Below are 20,572 nucleotides of genomic sequence, written 5' to 3'. Positions count from 1 at the left end.
CATGCATTCGATGGATTTATAATCTGTCCTGTATTATTCTATAGAGAAAAAAAGAGGGGAGGGGGGGGGGGGGTCAGGTGCGCAAAGTAGTCAATTGTAGAACTGGAATTGTCTACAGAGATGCTACACTGGGTGGGGATTGCAATCCACCAAATGGAGAATACAAAGAAAAGAAACCAAGGTAGCGCTAGTAGACAATAATGGAAACAATTTATTAAACTGATGTTAAGAACAATAATAAAATATCAATGTATTAATGTGCAAATATGCTGGCAATAGATAGGAGCTGATCAGTCAATGAAAAGTCTCTCTGCAGTTAAATGGATAATGCCAAAGAAAGGTTTTTAAAACCAATAAGTGCGTTGAACAATCACACTGGTTATCAATAATGGGTCCACTGAATAAGAGAATGGTACCTTATTAGGATACAGCACCGTAGATGACAGCTGAATTAAAACTCTCCAGAGAAGATAAAAATTGAAGGGGCCGTGGTGTAATCCTGTATAATCCTACGGTTCACCTTAGCCCTAATCGGCTTTCTGCTGGAGTGTCTCCGCTGTGTGCTCTCAGCCTGTGCACGCTGGCCACCGGGTCTGTCAGTGGAGGTAAGAATCACGGCTGTTGTATGGGTCCGCTTAGCCCAGATCAGCTTTTTCGCTGGAGCGTCTCCGCTGTGTGCTCCCAGCCTGTGCACACTGACCACCGAGTCTGTCAATGAAGGTAAGACTCACGGCTGTTGTATGGTCTGTGCGGTAGCCAACGTGGTACGGAGGGCTCAGACCAGCGGTTACCGGAATGGTATTGCAGGAGTGTGATAGACCAGATAGAAAGGTGACCAGCTGTATGTCTCCGTCTAGTAAGTGCAGCAGCATATAACCCAATAGCCTTGACGCGTTTCTCCAGGACAGCACTCCCGGTTTCTTCAGAAGGAGCGCTTGAATAAGTTGCAGTTCCATGAAAGGTTTAAGTAGTTTCCACAATCACCTTTCATTAATAAACAATTAAAAAAACACTTTGTTCATACCATGGTCTCAGTGATTAGTTACATACAGACACAATGCAAAAGTGAATAAACAATCAAAATAATAATAAAAAAAACCTTAAAGATATAAATGACAATATATATTCAAAACATACATTAATGGATTTTGAAACATATACTTTAAAATAAATAAATAATTAATCCATATGTCCCGCTATTTCCACGTATATACTAGATACATGAGATTCATTTAATTTCAGTATCGTCCCCATTTTAATATATTTACTAATTTTTTATACTCACATTTATTTTGTGTTGTCCCATGGATACATTTTTCATGCCATAATTATTTAGTCTGTTCATTTGCATTAGATTATTGTAGTCTACATGTGAGGGTTCACTATTATTAGTTTGTAGATGTCAGTTAGGACCTAAACCATTTGTGATTGTATTACAAGGATGGATATATTTTTTATTATTTTTTTATTTATTTTATTTTTTCTCTTAACATCAATCATGGTGTCTAACATCGTATTTATTTTATTTATTAACAGTTACTTATATAGCGCAGCATATTCCGTTGCGCTTTACAATTGTAAACATTAGAAGAACAAAACTGGGTAATAACAGACAGATATATAGGTAGGAAGGCCCTGCTCGCAAGCTTACAATCTATAGGGAAATAAGCATTGATACACAAGGATAGGTGCTATATATTGCATATTGGTCCAGCCAGATTGCACAGTTTCTTGGTGGGCTGCATGACCAATTCACACCGGAATGTCGGCCAAATGTCATGAGGATGTGAGAGAAACGCGATGTGTGAGGTTCTGTGGACCGTGAAAGGGGATGTAATTAGATATGGAGGCTATGAAGGTTATTTGGGTGGTTCTGGGATCTGATAAGCTTGCCTGAAGAGGTGAGTTTTAAGGGATCGCTTGAAGGATTGGAGACTAGAGGAAAGTCGTATTGTGAGTGGTAAGGCATGCCATAGAGTGGGTGCAGCCCGAAGAAAGTCCTGCAACTGTGAGTGGGAGCAAATAATTCATGGGGATGAGAGACGCATATCTTGTGCTGAGCGGAGAGGTCGGGTAGGGAGATATTTTGAGATGAGTGAAGAGATGTATGTTGGTGTGGTTTGGTTAATAGCCTTATGTGTAAGTAAGAGTATTTTGTATTGAATACGGTAGAAAACCGGCAACCAATGGAGAGACTGACAGAGCGGGGCAGCAGACGATGAACGTTTCACAAGGAAGATAAGCCTTACAGCTGCATTCATAATTGATTGTAATGGAGATATCCTGTTTTTGGGAAGACCAGTAAGGAGGTTATTGCAATAGACAATGCGGGAAATAATAAGTGCATGGATTAGAGTTTTTGCAGTGTCATGTGTGAGATATGGTCGAATTTTGGATATGTTTTTTAGATGTATGTAACATGATTTTGAGACAGATTGAATGTGGGGAACATCTTTGAGAATATTACATACATTAGCTATACCTCAGATAGATAGATTGTTATGTAAAATAATCAATTTGTATGGTTTTGTAACTTTAAAATGGAGTCTCACTAAAATAAAATATATACATATATATTGGATACTTTTCTATATAACTGCATAACTATAGTTTAAATCAATAGTTTAAACAATATTGTTCCTGTTAAGAGTACTAGATAATCTAGAATTAAATGTATGTATAGATTTGTCTTTTTATACTTTATACCATATACCCAGTGTACTACATGTAGTCATTCATTTTATACACATCCCCTTAAATATTATTTGTGTATATATATATATATATAGATATATATATATATACATATATATATATACACGCACGTGGAAATAGCGGGACATATGGATTAATAATTGATTTTAAAGTATATGTTTCAAAATCCATTAATGTATGTCTTTATATATATTGTCATTTATGTCTTTGAAAAGATTTTTATTTAATTTTTTTATTTATTTTGATTGTTTATTCACTTTTGCATTGTGTCTGTATGTATCTAATCAAATTACTAAGTGAGACCATGGTATGAACAAAGTGTTTTTTTAATTGTTTATTAATGAAAGGTGTGTGATTGTGGTACCTTTCATGGAACTGCAACTTATTCAAGCCCTCCTTCTGAAGAAACCGCGAGTGCTGTCCCGGAGAAACGCATTAAGGCTATTGGGCTATATGCTGCTGCACTTACAGCTGGTCACCTTTCTCTCTGGTCTATCACACTGCTGCAATACCATTCCGGTAACCACTGGTCTGAGCCCTCCATACCACGCTGGCTCCCGCACAGACCATACAACAGCCATATAACAGCCGTGAGTCTTACCTTCATTGACAGACCCGGCAGTCAGTGTGCACAGGTTGGGAGCACACAGCGGAGATGCTCCAGCGAAAAAGCTGATCTGGGCTAAGCGGACCCATACAACAGCCGTGATTCTTACCTCCACTGACAGACCCGGTGGCCAGCGTGCACAGGCTGAGAGCACACAGCGGAGACGCTCCAGCTGAAAGCCGATCAGGGCTAAGGTGAGCCGTAGGATTATACAAGATTACACCCCGGCCCCTTCAATTTTTATCTTCTCTGGAGAGTTTTAATTCAGCTGTCATCTACGGTGCTGTATCCTAATAAGGTACCATTCTCATATTCAGCGGACCCATTATTGATATCCAGTGTGATTGTTCAACGCACTTATTGGTTTTAAAAACCTTTTTTTGGAAATATCGATTTAACTGCAGAGAGACTTTTCATTGACTGATCAGCTCCTATCTATTGCCAGCATATTTGCACAATGATACATTGATATTGTCAGGACTTGATTGGAGCTTGGATCCGGAGCGGACACAGAAGTCATTTGTGGGACTGTTTGTTGGTAATGAAAGGAAGCCGGACTCAGGGGGCTGTGATTCATGAATAGGAGGAACGTGCAGAAAGTTAAAAACTCTGGTCACCGAGGGAGACAAGGTACGTTGGACAACGGATCTGGAGGCGTACTAGGACACAGAACCCCGGGAGCGGCAGGACCCTCTGCCGGACAGGCAATAGGATGATGCAATCCGGATAGGAGTCAGAGGTGGTATGAGCTGGAATATAGACGGGGAAGCAGCAGGCTGACCACGATAGACTGCAGCAAAACTGTAGCAAGGGAGCACAGGAACTAGCACAAAGCTGCGCTGTGTATAACGTTGCACTGGCAACTAGAGAGTGTGTAAAACACCCTTAAGTACCATACCTTAGTGCAGGATAGGCTGGCTAGGACTCCCAGGAAGCTGCTGCAACTGGATTGGCTAACCAGGTCACATGTCCATATCCAAGATGGCGGCGCCCAGTGATCACCAGCGCTACTCAGGAACCCACTGTCTGCTGTTCTGCCTGCCACCCTGCTCGATCTCCAGTACCAGGATCACCTCCAGAAGCCAGGACTCCTGCAGGAAGCCCCTGCCAGAGCGCCCTGACAGGTAAGGTCCGGTCTCCCCATGAACCCGCGGTCCTGGTCGTGACAGATATTTTATTATTGTTCTTAAAATCAGTTTAATAAATTGTTTCCATTATTGTCTACTAGAGCTGTATTATTATATGCTTACTTCTTCTGCTTCTCAGAAATCCCAGCATGAAATAAATTGGGAGAGGGGCCTTGGGAAGGTATTGGATGTGGACTGGTCTGACATCTGTGTCACACAAATCCTCCACTTATGTTTGTGTTAAAGAAAAAGTCAGATACTGTACATTGTTATACCATTGGTACCTAGTCCATATGCTTCATATGGTTTATTGCACAGCCACCCTCTTTGCTGGAGAGGTTGTGAGGAGCTTGACTCCTTATTACTAGAGATGTGCGCCGACCCCCGTGTTTTGGTTTTGGATCTGGATCTCCCCTGGTTTTGGATCTGGATTGGTTTTGCCAAAACCTCACCTCCGTGTTTTGTTTTCGTGTTTTGGTTTTGGATCTGGATTTTTTCTTAAAAATAAAAAAAAACAGCTAAAATCACATAAAATGGGCCTTTTTTTATTACTACAATATTAATAACCTCAATAACATTTATTTCTACTCATTTCCAGTCAATTTTGACCACCACACAGCTCACAATATTGATTTGTTCATCTTGTTTAGGCCCAAAATTTGCACCAAGATAGCTGGCTGACTAAGCTAAGCTGCAGCAGTGGGCAGCACAAACACATGGCAGTTCAACTTCAAACATGGCACATCAGGAAACACTTTTATTATTCAAGAGAGGCCTGAGGGAGTTGGAGTATGTATGTAGTTGAAGGTAGGGCAAGGACAGGAAGGGTTGATTGGTAGTAAATTTAATTTAGTTTTTTGATTCAAAAGAAAATTTATGAGGGAGAAGAGGAGGGGAGGAGGCATTTACAAAAAAAATGTGATACAGTACATTTACATCAGTCCTTACCATAGAAGAATCCTTGAGCATGGCTGCTGCTGCTGGGAGTTGATTTTCTCATCCCAGAAGGGGACCAGGAAGAGTGCTTTCCAAAAAATAAAAATAAACAATTGACTTAAATAATGCTTTGCAAACCTTCTATAAAAGGCATTTCCCAACCTGTACAGGAACATAAAAAAACCATATAGTTAGTTAGTGGCCTCAAAGTGCCACTTAACCAGCACAGATATGTGGACAAGTGTACGATCTATGATTTAAGGGCAGGGGTAGCCAACCCTGGTCCTTGAGAGCTACCAACAGTGCATTTTTCCAGGTCTCACAGAATCAAAACTATAATAATTAACTCCACCTGGGGATCTTTCTAAATGTTTTGGTGAGTAATGAATACACCTGTGCACCAGCTAGGTCATCTGGAAAACGTGAGCTCTCGAGGCCCGAGGTTGGCTACCCCTGATTTAATTCCTTACGTTGTGTCTTTCTTGAGAATCCTGTGCCTGCTTCTGTGGCTAGGAGTGGATTTTCAGCCCAGAAGGGGACCATGAAGAGTGCTTCCAAAAACAATTGACTTAAATAATCCTTTGCAAACCTTCTGTTCTGTAAAGGCATTTTCCAACCTGTACAGGGGCATTAAAAACCCAGATTTAGTTAGTGTCCCCCAAACTGCCGTTGTTCCCACTGTCCATTTAACCATATGAGATATGTGAACAAGCGGAATAGAGCATTAAATGCAACATTTCAGATTTAAGGTTTAAGTCTTATGTTGTGACTTTCTTGGGAATTCTTTCTTGAGCGCCATGCCTGCTTGCTGGGAGTGGATTTTTTTCATCCCAGAAGGGGACCAGGAAGCGTGCTTTCCAAAGATAAATAAACAATTGACTTAAATAATCCTTTGCAAACCTTCTGTTCTGTATTGGAATTTCCCAACCTGTACAGGGACATTAAAAAAAACAGAGTTAGTTAGTGGCCTTCAAATTGCCATTGTTCCCACTGTCCACTTCTTAGATATGTGAATATGTTAGAATGTAGAAGGCCAAAAATTGGGTGGACCACACATGGCTGATTGATCAACCATGGCGACTGGATTAGTGTCATAAGGAAGAGGAGGCTGCAAACTGGGTGTCATGTTATGAGTTGGCCATATGGGGTATGTTGCTGTTAAGGGATCAGACTGGTTATCATTATCAGTGGACACATTATTATTATTATTATAGTTGTTATTTTGGGTTGCCATATCCTGAAGGGTGTATACCAACAGATAGAGACTACCTATCAGCTCAGGCATAGATAGTTCCTGAGGAACAGAGCTCTGTTCTCTGAAGGGAAGCCAAATAGGTGGGAGCCCCTGTTCCAACATCTGAAGCTCTTATCTCTCCACATCATCTATTATAGATGAAAAAAATGTCATCAGGGACATCTAGCTCCTCTTTCTGTACCCTGCTCACCATTTTTGGACAGGAAGTCCAGGATGGATGGTTTGGAAGAAGAAGGCCTAACAATAGATGGGGATGGTCATTATCAAGACCTGGTCCCCCCCAGTGGGTGTAGTCTGGGAGGTATTGGTTGGCATGCAGGCAGCGGAATAACAAAGGCCTCCATGTCTGTGCGTACAATTCTGTATTTCAGTTTGCGATTCAGGTAGGAATAAAGTCAGCTACAGAACACAGTGACAGAATCACTGGATGTCTTAGTGCATTCAGGCCAAATACAATCAATGAATTCCCAGACAGATTCCGGACAGGTGAATCCTTTGCTTGCAATATCTTTGGTAATTCCTGGCAAAGGTGGGTGTTATAGCCAGACCCTTGAAGGCTGTAACTTTGAACAGCTTTATAGAAAATATGTGAATGCAACCTGTCCACACTGCAGAACATGATGGAGAAATCCCTTGAAGTTCAGCACCTATAGCATCTTTTTTCATGTTCTCTGAGGCCTCTCCTGACTGTGAAGAAAGATTTTCCACACTGTAGGCTTCCATTGTGACTTTTTAATGGTGATTTCAATGTTGTCCACTGGCTGAGGGTTGGGGTTTCCCCTTGCAAATGAGACAATTCGCATCCAGAAGGTGACTCTTATGTTTAGCCGTGGTGTCAGTCTCTCTTTTGGCAGAATTTGCACAATCTTGGTCTTGGGGGCACCGTGATGAATCAGACAGATCCTCCAGGATAAACATCTGATCTGGTGTTGTATCTATTTCTATTAAACCTTTGTGTGTGCGTTTAGTCATCTGCTGCTTGTAGTGGAGCTCTTTTTCTGCTTTCTAAATGATCTTCAGACACAACGTAAAACTTAAATCTTAAAATGAAATGTTGCATTTAATGCTCTATCCGCTTGTTCTAATAACACAATATAACACACTAGACTTATATTCTTTGCTTTTGTTTGTGTTTTTGAATAGAACAGTTTAAGAATTTAGGATGTCTACTCTATATAGGTTTGTAAATAAATATAGGCTTTAGTTTTTTAGATCATATAACTTTATAAGCTGTTAGGATAACATTTCTGCTATGTTTAAAAGTAAAAAAAAAAAAACTTTTTGTGACCCAATAACTTAAAAAAAAAATGTTTTCATTGCAATATTCATGCAGCCCCTAGACAGGTGTGGCTAACATGCACACAATAAAAATTGTTTATTTATTATTTTGGGCAGCAGCCCCTCAACAGACAGGAGCATAGCACCCCTGCGCACCTATGCCGATGACATTGACAGCCAGGTGTGGCTGGCACGCACACAAAAAATTTTGACAAAAAAAAGACAATTTTTTTTTTCAGCTCCAGAACTTGGGCCCAGAGCACAGACTGATCACAACTGGAGTCAGGCAGCACTAGGTTGCAACTTGAGTTGCTGGCTGGATCTTGTGCGTTTAAGCCTAACACACACACAGACAAATATTACACTAAAATACACTTATTTTTATTTTTATTATAATATATTTTATTTTTATTTTTTGGGGGAGTCCATAACTTGGGCCCAGATGGACGCAGCACCAGCCCAGATGTATTCTGCACTAGCCCAGATGGACACAGCAGACAGCAGAGCACCAGCCCAGAATGGATCAGCACTGCAGCACCAGCCCAGGACACAGCAGACAGCAGAGCACCAGCCCAGAATGGATCAGCACTCAGCAGCACCAGCCCAGAATGGATCAGCAGTGCACCAGCCCAGGACACAGCAGACAGCACAGCACCACTCTCCCAGCCATACACTACCCACCCTCCCTGTTCAGTCTCCACAGCTGGAGTGAAATGGCATCTGCCGCATGGTCCCTATATACTACATTGATCATAGAGACGTTAGCTCGCAAACCGCGAGATTTCCGACTCTATGGTTTTTCCTCGGTTTCGAGACCCAAGTCAGGCGGTAAACTCCGAGCCTGCTTGGATCCGACTCGGATCTGCAAAATTCGGGTGGGTTCGGTTCTCTGAGAACCGAACCCGCTCATCCCTACTTATTACACATTTGGTTGTCCTGTCTGGTCACTCAGGGATTTTGGTCAAAGGTCCATTCTCTTACAGTATCTCTACTAGTTTTGGATATACCTCTCCAATTTCAGCATGTACTACTCCCTATTCCTGTATCTTTCTTGTCAAATAGGCTTGCCAGATCTGTGTTAAGTACTTTTAGCGGTCTTATTGCTTGCCTTTGGAAATCTCAGGACCCACCTACTATGGCTACCCTCCTGAAGAAAGTCTGGTACATCTATGAAATGGAGTGAATGACCAGTATCCTGAGGAATTCTTCCGTTTTCTTTCATAAAAGGTGAGGACCCTTGTCCCACTATAATAACACCCCTTCATTACAACTTTGACCTTAGTATATCCTGTAAACATGTCATTTTCAATGCATATTTAAAGTAGAGATGAGCGGGTTGGTCCGGGCCCAATAGCAGCTGCAGCTGCAAAATGTGTTATAAAGCATTTTTATTGTTTCACCATTCTGCTGTCGATCTCATCACAATCGACAAAGTGTCCATCAACGTAAGATGTATCCTCACCACATCTGCACTTATTCGACAGCACGAGGTGCAAGTGATAGGATTTGGAGAATAGTAATATCAATGCTGCACTACCACCTAATAACATAATTTACTGGAGCCCTGGGTGTTACTCCTTGACTGCTTTATCCCTGGACTCCTCTGTTCCTCTAAAAGCCTCAGATGAAAATTAAGGGTCTGAGGGTCTGATTCAGAGCCGGACGCTATTAGCGCTCGCTCGTTCAAAAAAAGGGGGTGGCTATTCAAATGAACCGTTCGCTCTTTGCGGTCTGTTGCCGCCTCTATGTCTGAACGAGCGAACAAAACATGCGGACATTTTTTTGAAAAATACGCCCCCTGGCCGCTCGCATCATACGTCATGTCCTCTATTTAATAGATTAATCGAGTACATCGAACAGCGTATGAACTGCTCGCTATTCTTGTGGCTGGTTTTTCCTACCGCTATATTGCGAGCAGTTCTGACTTTAAAACAACCAAGTGACGTGGTCAATGACGCTGCTGTATTAATTATGCACACAAATAAAACACCCGTTTTGACCTTTAAGCACGCCTGCGTTCTGAATTCCACTCCCCGTTTTCAAGCACCTTCCCCTGTTACCACCCACATACGCCTCCTCCTGTCACTCAAATTAGCATGCATTCGCTATTTAGCGAACAAACGATTTTCGGCCGCACTGACTGGTTCGCGCATGTGTATTACAAACCGTACGCATGCGCAGATGTGCGAACATCGCTCGAAACGAGCGAACGGCCGCTTACGATGGGCTCTGAATGAGACCCTGAGTGCAATACAAACATAATTCAGAAACCATAAATCAATAGACTTGCAGCTTGTGATTGGGTCTTCTGCTCATCCCCTCTCCCTGCCATTTTATGTTGGCTAACTTAATTCCGTTGTCGTAATTATTGTTACTGCCATCTCAGGATGGTGATCATGGAGGATCGTTAGTGGAAAAAGGCTTTGTTATTTAAATTAATCATTACTTCTATCTTATATATAATAAAATAATTTCTTAAATGTATATTTTTTTATATATATTTTTTTTTATTGAAAGTGGTACAACCCCTAGACCAGTATGACAGTACGCATGGCATCAGTTTTGTCACTAGGGTTGGTGTCACCTGGTGCAGTCCAAATCCCCTACACTCGCCTTGTGAAGTCACTGTATAGCATGTATGTACTGCAAAACCTTCCCGGACTAACTGGAGAAGCAGTAAGTCTCCTATTAACGCAGCCAGACAGCCGAGTATCACTCAACAGCCCCCCCTCCCCCTCCGATATTTCTCTATGATCGCCTGTGCTTAGTAAATAGAGCCCTAATTCCCTAAATATTGCATTTGGGTGCTGGCAGCTCCACGTGTTTTGAATTTAAGAGACTACTTTCCCTTAAAACCTTACAATTTTCTATCTAGAACTAGAAATTGCCATTTAGTTTTATACATAGGTCTTTATACATCCCCTTCATCTCCTCGCGCAACAAAAATGAATAAGCGCATATGACCCTATTGCATGTTATTGTGAAGAAGCCACAGAATGAAGCATGCCGCACTAACCAGCAGAACACTGTTGGTCCCCTGCAATTCATCCATAGCCATGTGCAGATCCATTAGACTGACATGAGGAAACTCTGGCACCCCACTGTTGATAAGGAAGCACTTAAATCCTGGCACCCCAGCATGTAGCATCGGCATAAGCTCCACCTGTCACAGGAGGTAACAGAAAATTAGTAGGATGTCGTTACACAACTCTCTATAAAGCGTCACGTAAGGATAATAATAATCATAATAATAGTTCAGAGTATCTGAGAAAGCCTCTGCAATATATAAAGCTTGAGTTTTTAAGTTTTTACATCTGTCGACTAGAACCCCCCCATCCATATATGCAAGTAATGCTTTTTCAATGCTCATATAGCAAACTATGTTTTACATTTAATAATTATTAAATCCAAGTCGACTAGGGTCTCCTTTATACCAGTGTGAGGCACTAACCTTCAATATGGTGACATCTTACCCCTATTCTCAGTAATAAGGTAAAAGAATACAATTAATCAAATACATACATATCTGTAATAAAATCTAGGTATGTTAGCCAAGTGCTACTAGCTATAATAAACAAATAGGACAATAAAGCAGGAAAGAGTTGGGGGCTGCAGGTGAAAGCTTAGAGGCTGCATGTGACCCTAGAGTCACCTGTTGTCTATCACTGGTCTGCATTGTAAGGAAAATATAGAACAAAGAAAGTTATTTGCTCTCTTTATGATGCTTTGTGCGACTGTCCACCAGTGGGGTGTGCCCAGTGAAGGTGTAAGGGTAGAACTACAGCTTGCTTTCATGGTTATGAAACAGGGATGCTATACAGTACAGCCCGGATTTTCTGGAATCGTACAGCTTTTTCGGCTTACGTCCCAGGATCCCATTCAGGAAGCAAAAATGTCCTGGTTTACAGTGGAGGGCACTGGCGCGAGGTAGAGTAGCAGGAGGAGGGCACTGGAGTGCAGAAAAGAAGCAGGTGGAGGGCTCTGGAGGTGATCCCCAGTGGCCGACCGCATGTTATGATATCATGACATCAATGGCGGTCGGCCATCTATTTCTTCCCGTCAGCCGCAGCGTGCGGCTAGTCTGCAGAAAGAGAGAGACAGAAAAAATAAAGAAACAGAGATCATAGAAAGAGAGACAGAGTGAGAGCATAGATAGAAAGAATGTACTGCTGAGGCTGCTGACTGTGCACCAGGCTGTGACACACAGGGCCGTAGCTAGGGTAGTGCGACCGGTGCCATCGCACAGGGCACCACAGGTCAGGGGGCGCTGTTTGGGCCTGTAAAATTTCTGTTTATTATCATTCTTGCTTGTAGCCTCCTCTTATTTCATCCCCAGCATCTCCTGGCCTCCCCTATCTCTTCCCTGGCCCTTCCCCATGAAGCTATTCCCCTTTTTGTGTGCATTATGTCCCTTTGAAAAATGAGAGGGGCGTCAATTCTCTCTCTGGCACAGGGCACCAAAACGTCTAGTTACGGCTCTGGTAACACACGCACAGTCACAGTTACTGCCCACCCTCCAACATGACCCCTCCCATCAGGTACAAAATGCTCTGCTCTCCCGCATGGCAACATCCCTGCGATGTGCCTGGAGTGCTGCCGAGGCTATTACTGCTGACAGCACATGCGCGGCTGTCATTGGTTCAGCTCTGCTGGCTTATTATGCGAAGTGTAGCCCATAGGCTACAACAGGCTAACGCCAATCAAACAAAACTTGGTAAATCTGGCAGCATCGCATTCCCCACAGAAAAATGGAGGGATCACAGCAGGTGTCAGATATCTGCTGCGGTCTCTCCTTCATACATGCGAGGGGGGTGATGCTTACCCTCCCCCCTTGAAAACGGGTGTTTTTGGGGAATAAGCTGAAAATATTTAATGATAAATGGGCCCCTTAATGCGAACGCGAACTAGCCGGTACTGTAGTAATGATTGACAGCAAGTGAGATCATGGAAGTGTCAGAAATGCAGTTAATACATCAAAAATAAGTACTGATACAGCTTTCTAGCTCTTTGCCATATGTACAGTTGCTCTCTGTAACTCCCTTATAAGAACAAAATACAAAGTCAGTATGGAGTTGGAGGAAGATCATATTCTTCTTACCTGATTATCAGGAATGACTCCTCCCCAAAATGCCACATCCACATAGCATTGTCCTTCAGCAGCCTGGAGCTTTGTGTCAAAATTGCTTACAGATGTGGTAGGAGGGAGGCTGTTTCTGTAAAGACAGTAAACATAGGATATCTGTATTTACATTAGGGATGTGCAGGCTCGGATTAGTTTGGATTTTCCCGCCAAATTCGGATTTTTCCAGCCAAAAATCAGGTCTCAGTAGGAGGCAAAACGTCATCTTTCATGGACAAACATCATCTTTCATGGACTTTTGTCCAGGAATTATTATGTATGTACATGAAAGATGACGTTTTGCCTCTTTATGAGACCTAATTTTTCTCAGGAAAAATCCGAATTTGGTGGGAAAATACGAATTAATCTCAGCCTGCACATCCCTAATTTAAATACATTTAAATTTATCAGTGGATGCAAAAAAGCAACTATATATTGTATACAATGTTTTATGTGTTTCTTTTATAGACTTTTTATCCATTTTTTTAATTTTTATAATGGAACTGAATTCCCAAATCTGTAATTTTTTACTGCGAGAATTACTATCTTAATAGGTCCCAAGAATAAAACTGCAGAGGGACATATGAGCCCCTCTACTGAGTGGCGTACCTAACAGATTTGGCACCTGGGATGGGTTCTTCATTTGGCCCCCCCAGTATGCCCCCCACCCACACACACACGTGGCTGGCTCCGAGTCTTCAATCATTCTGGCTCTGTGTTCTTCATGCAGAACTCAGAGTGCCCTCATCAGTGTCATGGACAGTGTCATGGCACTGATGAAGGGACTCAGGAGACGCTCTGCAATATAGCGGTGTGCATGCAGAGTACAGACCAGCGGCAGGCTCTCACAACACTCTCTCAACCACAGTCTACATTATGGTTTGATGCCGCGGCCATACAGCACTGAGGGAGTGGCCCCCACCACTGTGTCCTGGACTCTTCAAGTCATCATGAGAGAGTTTGAGACAGAGGGCCTGATTCAGAGATGGACACAGTGCCACGGTTTACACAGTAAAGCTGTTCTGCTACTGCACATGCGCGGAAAAAGTCTTATAAACCTTTACTGTGCAGGCACGAAACCAAGTGTCCAATGGTGTTTGCCATTGCATACAGAAATGCTAACAGTTGAGAGGTTTGTGATCCCTGGGCGTTTTAGGGTGGAGACTGGGTGACCTAAATGATCCCAAAAAAGGGCCACTTAAAGGAGTGTTATGGGAATGTCACGGGCGTGTCTGGTAATGCTGCTGCGTTCCCAACTGCAAATCCGCAGCCTCTGAGGCCATGTTTAGTTGGATTTTAGGAGAGTAGCTTAGAGAAGACCTTAGGCTATTGCAAATGTTTATGTTGCGTCGATGTTGGATTGTTTACAATCTCCATCACAAATGCGCAGACCTTGCAGCATGAAAGTGGGTGTTTCACTGCTTGTACACTCCAGTATCTGATATTGCAAAAACAACTGCGATCACCAACCCTCTCTGAATCAGGCCCTGACTCCATAGTTCCGCTGGTGCGAATGGCGCTGTTTGCACCCAAAACAGCTGACCCATGCCTGCACTGTCACAGGGCATACCCTGGTATCCTTAGTAAACTACTGCTTTTTTTGAATTTTAAAAAGTACAGAGGCCCTGATTCAGAGCCGGACACTCTTTCAGAGTGCTCGCTCTGAATCAGGGCGGCTTTTTTTTTTTTTTTGATCCAGCCTCCTGGCCGCTCGCTAAGTTGTGGGTGACCACCCACAGCTTTTGCGAGCGGCCAGGTGATGGTCGCGACGATCAGGGCTTGTGACGAGACCCTTGTGGTAGGGTCTCGTTCCCACTAGCCCCAGTGAGCTTCCTGCTCTAAATGATGTCAGTGGTGATGTCAGTGGTGCCACGCCAAAATCTTTGCAAAAATCTTTTATATTTATATTTAATTTTATATATCTTCTTCAGATATTTGTTTACTGTATTAGCTTTTATTATTATTTGTATACAGTGCTGTATTATTATTATTATATATTGTCATATATTTTCATTTGGATTTGCTCAGTATTTACAATATAGTATCTGAACTGTGATTACTAAAACAACAAGAACTCTAACATGCACCTATTAGCCATTGATGCTTGACAGGTGTTGACTCACAGGTGGTCCATTAATGAGAAAGGGTTTATATAGCCATTCATGTCACAATCATTCATTCTGCCTTTTTGAAGAAGCTGCTATATGCAGTGAAACGCGTTAAGGAATACAGAGACCATCACTCATTCACTTCATCCGCTTCATCACTGCATGTCTCATTCAACCAGTGGATTGACACAGTACCCAGATTTCCTCTGACTCTGAGCCAGCATCGGATCTGTTCACCAGTTGCGGCTCAGCATTGCGTCCTCCACACACGCCACTACACACCTCTCTGGAGAGAGTTACCACATTGCTGGGAGTCCCACTGCTTAGCCGCTGGCTGGTTCACCTTGCTGCACCTTTGGATCCCCAGAGCTGGCAGCTCCATCGCACAGACACGTGCATCAACTACCCCAACTCACCTCTCGACACCCTCCAGCTGCGAAATAGCCTCCCCCATCATCAGGCCGGCATCGCATCTCATTTCTGGAGAGACATTACACCATGGCCGCGAGGTGAGCATATCTACTTTGAGAAGCCAATTCACAGGAGTGGTGTATACACCCGGATAACTTGTCAGTTTGATTTAAGGGTACCCCCATTTACTTCAGCTAACCAACGGCTGTCAACCACAATTGATAACTTACTATTTTGGAGCTATATACCCTCCTTTGGAACAGCATTCACTGGTTCACATATTTAATTGCTACAATTTTGACAGCTGATACAGCCTAACATTCTTATTTCTGAAAGATCATTTTGCAGAGATACTGTTGCATTTGTTTATGTCAATCATTTTAATACCCCTTTTTTGCTTACCAGCACTGTTTATTTTTATACATATTCATATCATATGGTAAATATGTGTATGTGGCTTGCGACCGGTGCTAGATTCAAATTGCACCTGTGAGACTCCGCTAGTGCTGGTCATCTTTTTTTTGCCAAAAATGTCTCTAAACTGCAATGTGATGTGATTAGTTTGCACTAGGAGACTGTGCTGATTAGTTTGATATGTGACACTTGTATATTTTGTGTGTGCAACTGAGTCTCTGACTCGGCATACTAAGTGCTACGATGCAGCGGCCGCAGCTTTTTCCCATGCCAAATTCTGTTGTGCTTTGCATAGTCTCAGTTGTACACAGGTAAACAAGTGTCGCAGATGCCCGATGCTAGCAGAGGCACACACAGGACCTGGCGGCTCACTCACTCGAGGCAAGTCGCGCTGTGAGGCTTACTAAGGATAGATGTATGAGGACACATCTGTATTGTGGTGAATTAATGGGTGGAATATTGTGTCTACTACACTGACAGCTGTGTAGCATTTACATCCCGGCGGGGTTGGGTGGGTGTTGTGCCGGATCAGGACCTTCTTTCTTTCGGAGGGAAGTGGTGGATTTGGCATAATGTGAATTGTGAGGAATACTCTTTGGCGTAATGTGAAGTGAGGGGACTAAATTTTGGCATAATGTGAATTGTGGGCACTACACTTTGGGGGGGCCCTGGACAAACCATAAAAGCAGAGGAATATCCCTCCTCCCTCAGCGCACACTACCTCTATGCAGCCATGCTAAAATATATTAGTAGCATCCCCTTCTGAACAGGAGTGGCCAAACTACTGTGCTTTGTCACACCCACTCTATAGCAACAAAACTTTCAAAATATCTTGGTGGTCCTAAGGGTTGAAACTGGGACCACCTGTAGAGAAAAAGCGGATTTTGCGTCCGCATGGGCATAATTGCACATGATTGCGTCAGCAGAATCCGTAACTTTCCCTTGTAAATGTATATGTACTGTTTTGTGTAAAGGAAATGACAAACCTTTGAAGATGGACAGAAAGGTTTAACCAGAGGTTATAGGAAGATTGTTTCCCTGCCAGCCATAATTATGTCAACTTGTATGTAGCCCATAAGAAGGATGTCCAGGGAAATTACCTGACAGCTGGTTAGATCCTTGATAACCAGTCTGCAAGAGATCTATGTTCTGTGTATGGTCAGAGATCAAAGAATTGTTGGTTATTCTCAAAGACAGTCAGGCTATAGAGGTGTATGTTTACTCACTTAATCTGTGTGCACGTTTGTTGACCTAAGCCCACTTCTCAACCTTTAGGAAGGTCTGAAAGGTAATTAAGAACCCCTGCCCAAATGATAGAGAAACCCCATAGTCCAGCTAGAGGGACAATACACTCTGGGCTGAGAAGGGTTAACACCACCCAGGGGGGGTGAGGGGGGAAGGAGCTGGGCACACATGGATAAAATACAGGCTCACTGGTAAGAGTGTGTGATTCTCTGCTTGAGGTTGTCTACAAGACACAGGGCACCGGACGTCGTCACAGGGAAAGGCCTCATTCCCAAAGATTGTTCTATCCGTCGTGATCTGAATGGTCTGTTTTCTCCCATTTTATTATTTTATTTGATTTACTGGAAATTGTGATTAACTGTGTTTGTGACTTTTTGTAACATCCTTATATCCTTTGTAATTTTTGTACATAAGCTTTGAAGATATTTCTTGAATTAAACTAAACTAATTCTAGTTCTGGAACTGTGTTTTTATGACCCCAAACGCCCATGTTTGGCAATGTTACCTATATTTAACTATTGATAAGTTGTGTGTACAGGTGAGAGCAGAAGCTTGCCTTACGCTTAGCGTTAAATTGGTCTTCTGCTGGTGGCAGTTACCGGAGTTAAAACCACAAGCGCTGAGATAACTGGTATAAGTCACAGGCGGCGATTCTCAGATTGGCGTATCTGCAGAGATTGGCCGGAGGTCCGTGACACCACCCATTACCAAGTGTCTAGTTGCGCCTATGATTTGGACCTCTGCTGTCCTTGTAAGATAGGCTTCCCCCGTGTAAAGACAAGTTAACCAGCAAAGGTATAATATATATATATATATATATTATATATATATCTCACATAGCGATTGTGTCATTTACAATTAAAATACAGTTCATATATAAGCTCCATTGAAAATACTGATCCTATTGTAAGAGATTTCCCATCACATTGTCTGAATCACTTTCAGATGACAACATTCTCATAGTGTACTGCACTATCACATGGAGAAGGATTTTACTGTGCTGCCACGTCTCCTAACTGGAGCCTCTTTCTTGGTCTTCTGCGTTCCTCTTTTAGCTTGTGACTGGTACTCTTGCTCACGCCTCTCCCCCTCAAGCTCGCCATCATTAAAGTTGGCTAATATAATTGATTTGCCGGTTGCGAGCCCATGGAAGGATAGCTACATGTAGCAGCTCTCAGGGCCTCCAGCTGGGGAGAGGGCACCTAAGCAAAAATCTTTTACCTACGCCAAAGGTTCCCAAACTCAGGCCTTAAGGCACCCTAACAGTCCAGGTTTTAAGGATATCCATGCTTGGGTACAAGTGATATGGGGCCTGATTCAGAGCCGGACGCTATTTGCGGTCGTACGTCCAGAAAATAGGGGTGGCTATTCAAATGAACCATTCGCTCTTTGCGGTCTGTTCACGCCTCTATGTCTGAACGAGCGAACAAAACTTGCGGTCGTTTTTTTTAAAAATACGCCCCCTGGCCGCTCGCACCATACGTCATGTCCGCTATTTATTAGATGAATCGAGTATACCGACCAGCGTATGAACTGCTCGCTATTCTTGTGGTTGGTTTTTGCTACCACAATCTTGGGAGCAGTTCTGGCTATAAAATAACCCAGTGACGTGGTCAATGACGCTGCTGTATTAATTATGCACACCCTTAAAACGCCCGTTTTGAACTTTAAGCACGCCTGCGTTCGGATCTCCACTCCCCGTTTTCAAGCACCTTCCCCTGTTACCACCCACATACGCCTCATTCTGTCACTCAAAATAGCAGGCATTCGCTATTTAGCAAACAAACGATTTTCGGCCGCACTGACTGGTTTGCGCATGCGTATTACGATCCGTACGCATGCGCAGTTGGGCAAACATCGCTCGAAGCGAACGAGTGGCCGCTTACGAGCGGCTCTGAATCAGGCCCATAGTTAGTACCTCAGTCAGTTTGATTTAATCAACTGTGCTCAATCACGGATATTCTTAAAACATGGACTGTTAGGGTGCTATGAGGACTGAGTTTAGGTATCACTAATCTAGGCAGTTGTGCAGGTTTAAGCGTAGTTGTAAGTTGATTAACCCCTTGTTATAGTACTTACAGTGGCATATCTACGATGGTAGTGATTCCTCCAGCAGCTGCAGCCAATGTGGCAGTCCGATAACCCTCCCAGTCAGTACGGCCAGGCTCATTAACATGTACATGTGGGTCGATGATGCCAGCCATGACCACAAGGTCCCCAACATCCAGCAGCTGTTGGATGGAAACAACAGTATAAGAAAACAACACAGATATAAATGAGTATATCTAGACTTACGGTACATGTCAGATGTTATATCAGTCACAGTACATTCTACTTTGACTCAATATTCCATATTAAATAAACTGAAATGTTACATACCAGCCTGTATATACATCTGGGAATAACGCTGCATGTACAGTAGTGTTCTCATGAATAATGGTTCAGAGGCAGACCACAAAATGTTGGCCTTCGCTGTATGTAGGTGTCAAGCAGGAGTATGATAAGAAAATACCCAAAAGAGGTTTCAGTGCACGTGACTGCTCCAATGCATGGTCAGAATAGGAAAGTGGGGAATGGCATTGTGCATAAACGGGCATTGTCAGGCCTGCATTCACCCTCGAGCCCCATAGTCATACCCACTGCAATGGCATAATTCTGCTGCAGGAGACTAGTGCACACAGTATTATTCAGGTAATCAGAGATCAGTAACAAGCCTTTTGACAACAATATAGCATAATCAGTAACAACCACATGCTTGTTTGTGGGACTGAATAAACATCCAATCGCTGAGCTCCCTTGTCCTGTAACATAACTGCAAAGTCATTTCCCTTGTCCTTTAGATACTGTTACCCTAATTCTAGTGTGGAATATAAAGGGCAGCAGGAAAGGTTATGGAATGGTCAGTAAAAAATATTTTGTCCCAGAATGTTACCTGTGTCGCAGTGTTTGGCAGTTGTCTCCCCCAAGGTAAAACACCACTAATCTTGCCATCACAGATGAGGATATCAGCAGGAGAGATGGTATTGCCGGTTATCACTCTCTTACTCCTAATGATACTCAATGCTGATCCTAGTACGGCTTCCATAATGCCTATTATAATGTAATAAAAGATTGGTCAGTGATCTCTCTGTGACATCTCACTCTAAAAAGATGCAAATCATATTTCATTTGTGTTTATCCCATCTTGATATTTTTGTTTATCATGGTGTATGGAGGTGTACATGGGATAAATAAAATGTGAGGGAACATTGTAGTGAGTGGAAAAAGCTCTTTTATTGTCACAATAGATGTAATTGGTGTGACCACTGAGAGACACAATGCTCTCAAGTGGATTCCTTCAGGGGAACATAGCAGGAG

General features: G+C 42.8%; 1 protein-coding gene across 1 annotated transcript in view; it reads right to left on the bottom strand.

The window, feature by feature from the left end:
• LOC148517044 (allantoinase, mitochondrial-like) overlaps nt 1-20,300 on the bottom strand; it is a 74,634-nt gene extending 54,334 nt beyond the window's left edge. Inside the window, exons 1-4 of the mRNA XM_088479287.1 lie at nt 20,148-20,300; nt 19,295-19,446; nt 13,017-13,131; nt 10,935-11,081 (exon numbers count right to left, since the gene is read on the bottom strand). Coding sequence (XP_088335413.1) covers nt 10,935-11,081; nt 13,017-13,131; nt 19,295-19,446; nt 20,148-20,300 — 567 coding nt within the window. The remainder of the gene's footprint in view (nt 1-10,934; nt 11,082-13,016; nt 13,132-19,294; nt 19,447-20,147) is intronic.
• Nucleotides 20,301-20,572: the final 272 nt, after the last annotated feature.

Source organism: Taudactylus pleione, unplaced genomic scaffold (assembly GCF_031769625.1).
Source record: "Taudactylus pleione unplaced genomic scaffold, aTauple2 ptg000229l, whole genome shotgun sequence".
In the NCBI taxonomy this organism is placed as follows: domain Eukaryota; kingdom Metazoa; phylum Chordata; class Amphibia; order Anura; family Myobatrachidae; genus Taudactylus; species Taudactylus pleione.
This window is presented reverse-complemented; position numbering and strand designations above follow the sequence as displayed.